The sequence below is a fragment of the Uranotaenia lowii genome, chromosome 1 (assembly GCF_029784155.1).
Source record: "Uranotaenia lowii strain MFRU-FL chromosome 1, ASM2978415v1, whole genome shotgun sequence".
Classification (NCBI taxonomy): domain Eukaryota; kingdom Metazoa; phylum Arthropoda; class Insecta; order Diptera; family Culicidae; genus Uranotaenia; species Uranotaenia lowii.
This window is the reverse complement of record NC_073691.1, coordinates 56,250,932-56,263,347: the sequence shown is the minus strand read 5'-3', so window position 1 is coordinate 56,263,347 and position 12,416 is coordinate 56,250,932. Positions and strand designations below refer to the sequence as shown.

At 36.8% G+C, this 12,416-nt stretch overlaps 1 protein-coding gene across 3 annotated transcripts in view; it reads right to left on the bottom strand.

The window, feature by feature from the left end:
- LOC129748399 (NADP-dependent malic enzyme) overlaps positions 1-12,416 on the bottom strand; it is a 56,012-nt gene that overhangs the window by 21,287 nt on the left and 22,309 nt on the right. For 2 of the 3 annotated variants that reach the window (XM_055743025.1, XM_055743020.1), the window contains exon 2: positions 1,805-2,129. In XM_055743025.1, coding sequence (XP_055599000.1) covers positions 1,805-2,129 — 325 coding nt within the window. Of the gene's footprint in view, positions 1-1,804; positions 2,133-12,416 lie in introns of all 3 variants that reach the window. The other variant, XM_055743012.1, reaches the window with a different exon arrangement.

The following is a 12,416-nucleotide window of genomic DNA, read 5'->3' as shown; positions in this document are numbered from 1 at the left end:
CTTCTGGATGCACTGCTGGTTGCAAAGAGAACGTTGACGTTGATTTTCTCACTTGAAGCCCGCGCGAGAGGCGAACTCTCTATCATATCCGATTCAAACAGACTTCAGACAACATTTTATACGATCGTTTCAATATGCAGTTAGAATTGCAATTCGAAACACGATTTGTAAACGACTTAAGTTATCATTTCAGATACGATTTTATGTTTGCTGGGAAATGAAGGAAAAGATTAAAAAAGACACTTTTTGTTACTTTTAAATCCCGTTTTGGATAATTTTGTGCACTTTTTGTGACTTTCAAATCTCGCATAGAGTACCTTATTTGAAGGACTCGTAGAACTCGATTGCAAATTCGTTTTGGAAGTAACTTTCAAAGCACATAATAATCGCTTTCGTAATTTTGATGTTCATTTAATGTTAATTTATCCAAGGGATCTGGGCAGTTGTTTCTATTTTTTTCAGCCAATATGTGACTTTTAAAGCTCTTATTCAAGTAAATTCGTGCCTTTTACTTGATTGGGGATTGTTCATTCAGATGGTAGAAGGTATAAAATCCTAAATCAACCGTCAAATCCTTTTTAACGATTTTTAAGAAGCATCATTATTTTCGAATGCCGTAGTAAATAGGAGCGACAAATCGGTGTAATATCGATTCCATTGTCGGTACCCAGCGAGTGTCATAAATTGGAAGATGACTGTGCCGAGAGCTTCTTACGTTCCTTCTTTTCGAAACGCTTTTCAAAGACTCTCTATGTGGGTGTTCAAATTCAGCGGAAGTGGGTATTACAACAAAGCTTTGAGCTTCGAGTACGTTATCTACTAGCTGCATAATAAATCCCTATGTTAATATATCAGTGAGAAAATGTGATGTGGTTTATGTGATTTTTTTTTACACCATCGTCATTCAGAATAAGGGTAAAGCTCAATTTCTTTGCCTTTTTCTCTACGCTGCACAATAAACTGGTCCAATTATTAAATCTTGTCTAGTACCTGTATATCGGGAAAGGAAGAATAATTTTCAGTCCAACTAATAAAAAAAACCTCGGCCCACTATAGTGTGCTCGACCGCCAACCTCAACCGGTCTCTCTTCAGTTCACCATTTTCATCACGCCAAAGCAATGCCGAATTGTTGCAATTTTCTTTTATTTTTTTCCGCAACAACAACTGAAACAGACACAAAGCCTAGTTGCTACAAATCGTAACGTTGATGAGTTTTTGATGACGGCTCGGTTAGTCTTGTAGAAGTTCGGTGACGAATCAAGTCAAAGCCGCCAAAAGACACACTGGATTAAGGTGGAAAGCGTTCAAACCGAAACCAAGGATGATGGGCTTTCGTCGTCTAACCTTCGTTTCTAGGTCAAGGTTAAACCGCGTGCTGAGGAAGAACGAAGGAACTTATCGATTTCTTCTGGGGAGCAAAAATTCTCAGAAGATATCAATTTTTAATTCCATGTCATTGAATACGGGAAGCCGGCTCAAGACAAGACTGGAATACTAGGGGGAAGTTCCAAAACAACTTGCCTTTGCCGTCAGAGTGACGCGTGATGGTATCGATTAGGGAAAATACGCGACCCGATGATGAGTGTCGGTTTTTCGTTCGAGTAAAATTCAACAATGACTTGTTACTTTTTTTTTCGTTTTTCGGAGTTCACGGTAGCATGGGTTTATGATTCTCGCCATTCAGGGCAATGACGGAAGGAATTGCCTCAGTTCCATTGTTACGAAACGATACTGATGCGTATCATATTTTAACTTGGATTTTCACCAGCAAACGAAATAGAAAGAAGTAGAAAAAGGTCCTACCTTATTGTAGCGCCCGTTCCTCATCCGGGTGAACCCGGTAACACCGCCGGCAACTTCGCCGTCCGATTCCGTCGGCCACTGCCCGAGACGATCGCGACTCATATCGACCGAAGATTCCTGGCTGTTGATACCGAATTTACTGCAGATGGTTGCACCTGCTGTTGCTGCCGATTTGTTGTTGCTGCTGGCACCGTTCACAAGCGCTTCCTTGCCGTTTGACAGCTCACTACAGACTGGTCCGCTGCGAGTATTACTGCGATTGCCGTGACCGCCGCCTGCTGCTGTGGTGTGCGTCGTTTTGCCACCCTCAGGCTGGTATCTACCACTGCTGAAACGAGTCGAAGTAGGAGGAAAAAAGAGAACCGGATAGCGAATTAGACGGGTTATTCGGTTGGGAAACATCACGATCGATTCTAAGCAAAACTAAGTCCACTCGGTTCCACCCAAAATGCAAAGTGTTCACAACTTCAGTGACCCTTGTCTGTCCAGTCAATCAGATGCTTATTTACCATTCAAATCAGTTGGGAGACAATAGCATTAGTAGGTGACAACATTGATTGTCCACAGCCTGCTTATCACTCTACATATGCAAATGGACGTCATTATTTCATTCATTGTGTGGTTGAAACCAAACCACCAAGAAGAGATTTCAAGTTCATGCACCCAAGCCGCTCTGGTTGTTACGGTTCTCGCTATATCGGATCATCGGAACATATGATATGTGAGAAAAGTTGGTGCGCATGTGCGCATGGCGGGGCTGTGTCGCGCGACAGACAGACTCTCTAGAAAAAAGATAACGTAAAAAATGTTTCGAAGGGTAGCTGGTGCTTTGTTTGGATCTTGCTGGTGCACTTGAATTGATTAGGTTTGTCGGTAGCGTTATTCAAAAAATAACATTTTTAACCCTCAAGCAGCATTAGAGTGTCAATTTGACACTGTTGAGAATTTCATGGTTTGTAATTTTTTTCTGGGACTTTCAGTCAAGATATTATTTCAGGGACCCCAAATAAATTGAAAATTCTTCAAAGTTGTATCATTACTTTTTTATGAGCTCACCTTTGAAACCCATACAATTCACTTCTTCGAAAATTATGTAGAGTCATTTTAACACTAGAGAGTAATATTTCGCTGAAGCTTTCTCTAAATTATGTACCAATCAATCTGGACAACACAGGCAATATTGTTTCGATTGGAAAACTTACTGCAGGAAATATCTTTAGACCAGCTTCCAAACACTAAAAAAAATTACGATTAGTGTTTTCGAAAGTTGAAGTAAAGTTATACCTGGTTGTATTTTCTGTTGATGCCCAATACAATATTACATTGCTTACAGTTGCTTAAAATGGTGCTTCTCAATTCAAGGAAGAAAAAAAATCATCAAAAAGAGAAAAACTAAAAAGTAAGATACACCGGGATACGACGGGTCGGGGGCGGGGACGATGGCTATTAAAACAATACTGTGTACTATTATTTCAAACTTTTGATGTAGAATGTTAAATTTACTTGTAATCTATCCAATAGCAGTAAAAAAGATGCGCTCCCAACAGTCGCAACCCAACAATAACGGATGCTTACAGCGACTTTTTGTTTACTTTCAATTTCTGGCTACGATGTCGAGTTGATGAGCATCATTTTCAACGGCAATTTTCTCATAAAATAGCTGGCTCACGACGACAAATTCTACATTGAATCAATCCTTACATCGGAAAAACAAATTATGAAAAGATACGGCGATTCAAAATAGAGAAAAAAGGATTTTTGACAAAGCCCTAAAATCATGTCTCCAAACCAGTCCAAATGCAGAATGCAGTCTTCGGATGAAATATTTGCCCAAGTTTAGGCTTTAAGAAAAACCGTTTTCAAAAGATATCGGCCGAAGGGGACCAAAGTTATTGATGAAAAACTGGATTTTCGTGTTCCTCCCGAACAAAATGTCCCAAAATCCCATACAAACTTTAGGCTCGTTGAGCGACCCCTTGCCGTGATCCAATCAGGCGGCGGCAACGCTATTCAAACCGTATGGAGCACATCTTTCGGATTTCCCCTTTTTTTCCCCTCGTTTTGACAGATTTAAGCTTTTTTCCTCACATTTAAGCTTTCGTCTCCTATGCTCTCAAGGCAAAAAAAGCTTAAACCTGAGGAAAAAAAGCTTAAAAACGAGATTCACGACCACTTATTTAAAAGATGTTGGTCACACGATACATAGACAAAACGTGTAACGTTGCCTCCCTCTGGATCCAATCTAGCTCAAATTTGGCATGAGACCTTGTACTAGGCCTAGGATCAATCAATGCGTAATGTTGTTGTTATGTTTACTTTACCACAGTATGCTGAGAAAATGTAAACATGATAAATCAGCTGTTCGTTTGACAAGTGGGGAAATGCCTTATTCAGTCTAAACAAAAACAAATTCAAAAATCTAATCAGTTTTCAACGGTTCCTATGAGGTAATAGTTTTAGAAATGTTTTTTTTTACTGAGGTAGTTTAAGAGTTTCGATAAAACTAAAGATGTAGTTTTGAAACACATTTATTATTTGGCAAATGATCTATAAAAGTCTAAAACTTTCGCCATTTCTTTAAAACTTGCGAGGAGTACTAAATGCTCAAAGAAGTCACACATGAAAGTTCATGTTGCATGGAATTGGCACTGCTATGTGGGACTGTTCGTATGTAATGTTTCTATTGGATTAGACATAACTAGGTTAGGTGACTCCCATGATCGTTCAAAAAGTTTCAAAATTTATCCAAGGCTGTAAATTCGGCAGTCTGTGAAGTGAAAAATTATGATGATGCAATTTTTCTCAGCTAAAAGTAGGTAAGATTCAACAATGTGAAGTTGTACAATCTATTGAAGTATATTAGTTTAATTATTTATGAGTTTATACTTGTTGTTACTTATTAAAGAGCTATCTATGTAGAAACAAACCATCTATTGCGCCGTTGAAAAGTTACAAATCAAGCAGTAGATGGCACTGTGTTTTTGTCAATTTTCAACGGCTTTTTTGCATTTGAAATCTTACACAGGTTTCTGAAAATTTTTCGTTTGAGCTTGTACATCTGTTCATCTGTGCCGTCTGTGCCCAAGCAATCAAAAGTCCCATAAAACAGGTACGAAAAAGCTTACTCAGCCCCATAATTGATCTAAAGATAGTTTCATACAGCTTAAAATTTAAATTTTTGTTGACACTTTCAAGTTTCAAAACATGTTTAAATGACCTTCTATTCAGCTTCCTTCGGTCTTTTCATTCAGCTTCCAAAAATGAGAAAAATTTTCTTTCTCTATCTCAATTTCACCCTTCTCTTGACTATTTGATATGTTCAGTACATTTGTTCCATTTGCTGCTCGATTGCTTCTTTGCTACATTTCCTTCTATATCGCATCAGAATAACCACTCAAGTAATAAAATTACTTATTTGAAAAAAAAACTTGTCCGGCTTGGGGATCGAACCCCGACCTTTGTGGTAAGAATCAACAGGCTACACAGCAGAAATTATTTCCAGTAAAATTACGCAAATGTCCTGTAACAAAAAGGAGCAGGACATTTACCGTTATTTTACAGGTCGAAAAACAAATTACGTGACACTTAATTTTCAGTGTACAACTTTTCTACAGGACATTTGCTGTAATAATAAATGAATCTTCGTTAACTTTCAAGGAAAACAATTTAAAATTACAAGTTTTGTTGGATATAGGTTGAAATAAATCAACCTATATTCAACAAAACCTGGCAACAAAGGTTGCTTTCAGTGACACGTAATAGTCGAAAAAATTTCTGTGTACCACAAGACTACGCCGAGATGTTGTTCTAACTGAAAACAGGAAGAAAGCACCTCAATGCACTCTTTGTGACTTTGTAAATCTTGATTAGAGTAGTTTTGTAACCTTTTTGTACTTAAGTCCCTTACAACGTACATATAAATCACTTTTGCAACTTTGAAGTTCATTAATGAGTACGCTCATTCTCGTAAAAAAAAGGAAATTTGAGATTGCTTCACAAAATTCTCTGCATTTTTGACAATTTTGATTGAAAATACTTAAAATTTGGTCAATATATGTAAAAATGTTTGATCCATTTCCTGGCCGAGTTTCATCAAAATTGATAGACGCGATCAAAAATAAGACCGGTTTGAAAACGAGGTTCATTATTGTCCAACAGGCGAAGTCATCCTTTTTTGGACGATAGTTTGTATGGAAGATATCGTAATCATGTTTTTATTGGATTTTTCTTCCACAATTTCAAAATTTGCGACTTAAAATTCAGTAAATTCATAGAAACTTCAAGTCCTGATTTGATTAGAAATAGAAAATATTCAATTAAGAAGAGATTTTAACGAAAAAGCGATTATGTTACACGTTTCAAGTTTACATGTATCAAATTCGTAGATCATTTTTTTTTGCAGGTCGTTTCTGAAACTCTGTTCTTCTTATATTGAGCTCGGTTGAAAAAATTCTGTTCCCAAACTAATCATGAATGAAGTTTTTATCAATTATCAACATGCCTGGTGTAAGTTTTTGGTTATGTGAAAGAAAAATCTCAAAAAACATTGATTACGATGTTTTCCATACATACATCCGTCCAAAAAAGAATGAAAACATCTGTTGGACAATAATCAACCTCATTTTTAAACCAGTTCCATTTATGATCACGTCAATCGATTTTGATGAAACTTGGCCAATTAAAAACAATTTTACATCTTTTGGTTAAATTTTAAGTATTTTCAATGAAAATTTTCAAAAATACAGAGAATTTTGTGAAGCAATCTCAAATTTCCTTTTTTTACGAGAATAGCTGTATTCTTTTTCCAGTCATAGTACAGTCTTTTAATTTTGTGAAATGTTAGTTGGATAGTTGAACTAGATTTTGTGAAAATTTCATGAAAAAATATCAATCCAGACAGAAATGGCTGCTGGTCAAAGTTGGAAGCCAGTGCGCTGTTTCACGCGATTTCATTTCTTTTTTTAACGCAACTGTAGTTTCATTGCCTAAACCTTACGTTAACATACTAAAAATCCAGTGCATTGCTGAATACAGGTGTATGAATTGTCTCAGAAAATGCAGATTGATAAGAGGTTCGAAAAATAGCTACCGTCCAGAATAGTCGTCATAAACTCTGTGTTTCGTATTTCAAAAATTGAAAGATGCCAAAATGTGACAAATTACGTCAACTTTCCAATGGACTTTTTAAATTTTCTACTGTGACTGGAACAGCTTTGGTGATTGATTGATTGAAAAGTACGGGTTTTAAACCACTTTTTTACACTTTTTGTGGCCATGACTCATGAGCTCATTTGTTTTTTTAAAACTTTCATATGTGCAACTTCAGCTTACTTGGCCCTAAGTGAGAAAAATTTCGAGTACCGTAATCCGGGATAAAATTGATCAGGGGAGAGCTGGCACCCCTGGCTCAAGCTGAAAGTGTTTTTTTAGTATCAGATTTTATTTAGACGATTTTCAGATGTTAAATATGTGCTTTTGATAAATAATTTCATTTGGAGCGTGGCTGAAGTGTTTGTGCTACTGACGGTTATGGAGGTATAGGTAAAATTGTCGCAGATAACAGGTAATTTAAAAATTTCTATTTTTCGATTTTGCAATGGTTGTGTGATGACGCGTCAGTGCATGGTGGTTCTAAAAAATTCCGCTAGTGACATACAGATGTCGCTAGTAGAGTTTAGAAAAGGTTCGCGTACCTTGTGCTACCGACATCTGGTGAGTAATTTTGTTATTAAGCTAGCGCTATCTAGGGAATGATTTTTTAAAATGTCTGTAAGATGTGTGATAAAAATGATAAAACTATTTGTTTTTCAAGGTAAAGAGATTGAAACATATTTGTCATAAAACGCAAACAAAATTCAAAAATCCTCAATCATCATCAAGTTAACATAATTCTGCGTGTGTGTGTGTGTGTGTGTGTGTGTGTGTGTGTGTGTGTGTGTGTGTGTGTGTGTGTGTGTGTGTGTGTGTGTGTGTGTGTGTGTGTGTGTGTGTGTGTGTGTGTGTGTGTGTGTGTGTGTGTGTGTGTGTGTGTGTGTGTGTGTGTGTGTGTGTGTGTGTGTGTGTGTGTGTGTGTGTGTGTGTGTGTGTGTGTGTGTGTGTGTGTGTGTGTGTGTGTGTGTGTGTGAGTGTGTGTGTTAGCGTGGTGAAAATAGACGTGATTAGGTTCGGTTGGTCGTCGGTGTTAATAAATAAAGTGTATTAATGCTGCTGGAGCAAGAGGGCAACAATGGTGATTTCCTCCTCCGTTCTGTTGCTTGGGAAAAGTGTACATCACGGCAAGCGAGGCGCGATCGGATGCGTATTTTCTTTCCTTTCTTTTCCTCTTTCTCTCCCCGTTTGCATAATGCGTTTGATCGTTCTTGCTCTTCTCGGTTCAAACGCGTGAAAAACTTCGGTGAGTTTCATCGGCGCCAAGTGCGTTATACGTGTATGACAATGCCACGTTAGGACGTTTTTGTTCTTCTAGTTTTGAGCGCGCGATAATCTTCGGTGAGTTGCTCCGGTGCCATACGTGTATGACAATGCCACGTTAGGACGTTTTGCTCTTCTCATTTTAAGCGCGCGATAAAATTGTGCATTGTACGTGTATGACAATGTCACGTTAGAACGTTTTGCTCTCCTCGTCATAAACGCGCGGTAAAATTCGGTGAGTTGCACCGGTGCTAAGTACATTGTATGTGTATGACAATGCCACGTTAGGATGTATTTGCTCTAAATAAAAACGCGGTTAACTCGATAGTGTGCGACGCGACGAACATTAAATATTTAACTTTGCTTTGATCACATCCCTTCCCAAAGGGAATCCAGATCTAATTTACCTTCCCCACTAACAAACCACCCTTCCTGTGACGACCGTGGAGATTTAGAGGTGTATTCGGTCTCTAGTAGCAACGGAAGTCGAACTAACAATCCTTTCCTTTCCCCGATGAACCGTAAGGACGTGGCCGGCGCCGTTATTGACCATATAAGATAAGGAACCTTCGAAACCTGTACACAGAAAATGGTAAGCTAATCCCAAGCCCCATTTATTTGGATCTATGTACAATTTTGATGGTTCTTGTCAATCACGGAGAAGCAACTACTGAAATGTACGGTTTATCTAAGCTCAAGCTAAGCTCGTAATCCGGGATAAAATTGATCAATTTTGTCAATATTTTTCGATTATTTTTGCTGTTAAGGGGAATCTAAATGAATTTAAATATCTATTTCGACTTTGTTTAGAATTAGATGCTTTTTTTTGATTTGGTGCAGTGAATTACATTATATTTCATTTCGATGTTTTTTGGTTTAGATTTCTTCGTGGTCCAAAAAAAAACTTAATGTGGTGAGGCCGAACAACAATCAAATTTCATTTGCTTTTGAGGCCAAAAAACATAGAGAAATATTTATATTGTTTGCCCCTAAATGTATGCAGTAACATTGTCCATCTTTTGAGTAAATTTGTTTTTGAAAGATCAAATTGCCGCCCATTTCCAAAGTTTTTAAGTTTACTGGTCTCCCTGAAAAATTTTGTAAGTGTTTCGAATTAAAATAGAAAACATTACATGGAATGGAATTATCGAAAAATTATACCGTTCATAAGCTTTCGGCATTTGAAAAATTATTTACTTATGCACGGACCTCCTGTATTATTTCGAGTTGAATCTCAAAATTTAAACCTTTTTTATTGCACACAGAAAAAAAAATCAGTGGAATTTTTCATATTTATTTATTTTTTTAAGAACACGTTACCAATACCTAGGTCAGACAAATAGAAATTTTGCTGCAGCATTTTTGCAGCATTTTTTACTTTTCTACAAAAAATGAGCACTTTTTGAAAAGATTTGTAATCGTTTATGATCAACTTATCTAATGCAAAACTCTCTCAACGACTTAAAAAAAGTTTTAAGAATGGTCATTCTAGTTAAACAAAATTTGATGCCTGCTCACTGGTCGGTGATTTAATCAAATCAATTTGACATTTGAGCGCCTTTTTTCTGTTTTCCACCCCTCTTGGACCAATACAAAGCTTTTAAAATTTGGTTTAAATTTTATTATTATTGAATGTTATACATTTTTGATGGATATTTGATGTTTTTAGAATAAAAAAATTAAAATTCTATTTTTATTATGATGTTAATGTGGTTCGAGAAATTTTAAAGTTGGATATGATCTGTTTTCCTGAGGCTTTAACAACTCCCCTAAATTAAAGATAGAATCCGTTCGAAAGCTCACAACGCTCAAACAACTGTAGAGACCACTTCATAAATCTATGGTATTTTTTCGTCGGTTTATTTATGACACTTTACCACCATGCCGCAAGGTGTCTAATAAATCTAAGGTATGAAATAATCAAAAATAATCAAAAAAATTGGACGACTATGTTATGTAAAGTGCAGATAACACAAATCAACAAAATTTACATTTTTTCGAGGTGCAAAAACTTTAAGAGCTAATTTTCACTAATTGGATTCCAATGCAATTATATTTTTCTATCAGCTCTTGTTTTCGAGATAACTCCTTAAAATAGGGAAAAATTCATTAAATAAATTTGTGTTCTGTTTTGGTAAACTATTGAACATTTCAAAGATTTTGAAAACAAGTTTTCAATTCAAATTTTGTCTTCTGAGTAAAAAGTTACAGTAGTTTTCTTTTTGTCAATTTTTCCCAATCCTGCAAAAATACGGTAAATTTGACGGAAATTAAAAAAAAGATTTAAGCCAATTTGAATTTAGGCATAAGTCGAAACGTGTCACAGTTTGCAAAAAAAAATCTTAAATGAGTTTAAATCTTCAAAATAAAATACCTTAATACTTTTATGAAGTAGTTGTAATCTTATCTATTCCATGTTCCAAAAATTGTGAGCTTTAATTTTTCAAGTGTATTTCTGAAACAAATAGCCAAGCAAGATACAAAATCTGGTTTCAGCTTTCACGTTGGTTTACAAATTTATTTATCAGTTATCAAAGATCGATTGTTCTTTAAACTGATAAATTTTTGAGTTTTCACACTATTTATATCACTAAATTTAAAGGGTGATACGGTCCAAATTTTGGTCAATATCAACTTGACGTATTTCTTTCAATTTTGCATTCAAAAAACCTGAACACCCCTCATTTTGAAGGTGTGTGTGTAGAATGTTGCTCCTATTTTGATTTTAGAATTCACTCATCAGTTGTCAAAATGCCGTGCAAGGAAGAATAGCAGCGCATCAAAATTTTGCTTGCGCTTCGCGAAAATCTGAGCTACTCGCACGCAAAGCTGGCAAAATCGCTAAAAGTTGCCAAATCAACCGTTACAAATGTAATTAAAGTGTTTGGGGAACGTTTGTCGACAGCCAGGAAGTTTGGATCGGGGGGAAATCGAAAACCGGAAGCCGCTGAGACGACAAAGAGAGTTGCCGGTAGTTTCAAGCGAAACCCTAACCTCTCTCTCCGAGATGCCGCAAATAAGCTGGATATAACGTCTACAACCGTGCATCAAGCCAAAAAACGAGCTGGACTATCGACTTACAAGAAGGTAGTGACTCCAAATCGTAATGATAAACAAAATACGACGGCCAAAGCGCGATCCCGGAGGCTGCACACGACGATGCTGACGAAGTTTGGCTGCGTGGTAATGGACGACGAAACCTACGTCAAAGCCGACTACAAGCAGCTTCCAGGACAGGAGTTTTATACGGCAAAAGGAAGGGGAAAGGTAGCAGATATTTTCAAGCACATTAAACTGTCGAAGTTCGCGAAGTTATATCTGGTTTGGCAAGCCATCTGTACCTGTGGCTTGAAAAGCAGCGTTTTCATAGCTTCCGGGACTGTCAACCAAAAAATTTACGTGAAAGAGTGTTTGAATAAACGTCTGCTGCCTTTCCTTAAGAAACACGGTTGTTCCGTACTGTTTTGGCCGGATTTGGCATCTTGCCATTACGGTAAAAAAGCCATGGAGAGGTACGCCGCCAACAACGTGCAGGTGGTTTCCAAGGACAAGAACCCTCCCAACACGCCAGAGCTCCGCCCAATTGAGAAATACTAGGCTATTGTCAAGCGGAACCTAAAGAAGACCAAAAAAACTGCTAAGGACGAGCAGCAGTTCAAGGCAAACTAGCTTTCTGCGGCGGAGAAGGTTGAAAAGGTGACTGTACAAAATCTGATGGCAGGGGTTAAGCGTAAGGCCTGGCAATTCGGATTTGGAAAAGCGGAAGCCTAACTGAATATTTTTCCTGAATTTTATACTAATTATTCAAGTTTAATTTTTTTTTAATTATTCAAGTTTGGAAACAGGAACAGGATTTCAAAATATATGACAGACCGATTTAGTTCACGGTGAGAAAATTTTAGCCAACAATGATTTCTTTCACACATGTTTGGGTAACATTGGGTGTGATAATAGTTTCTTTTTGAGATATTATTTGAATGTTTTTTTTTTCGCTTCAACCACCCTATACGTAACATAAATTGAGGAAAGATGTTAATAAAAACCATATCAAGTATAAATAATAGATGTCACATTATTCTTGATTTAATATAATTAAATAAAAAGCTTTTCATTTGGGCTCGACGAATAAGTGAATCCAGTCAGCGTTCTAAAATTTGAAAAAAATTAACGAAAAGAAAATTTTAATACTTTTTCGATGAGG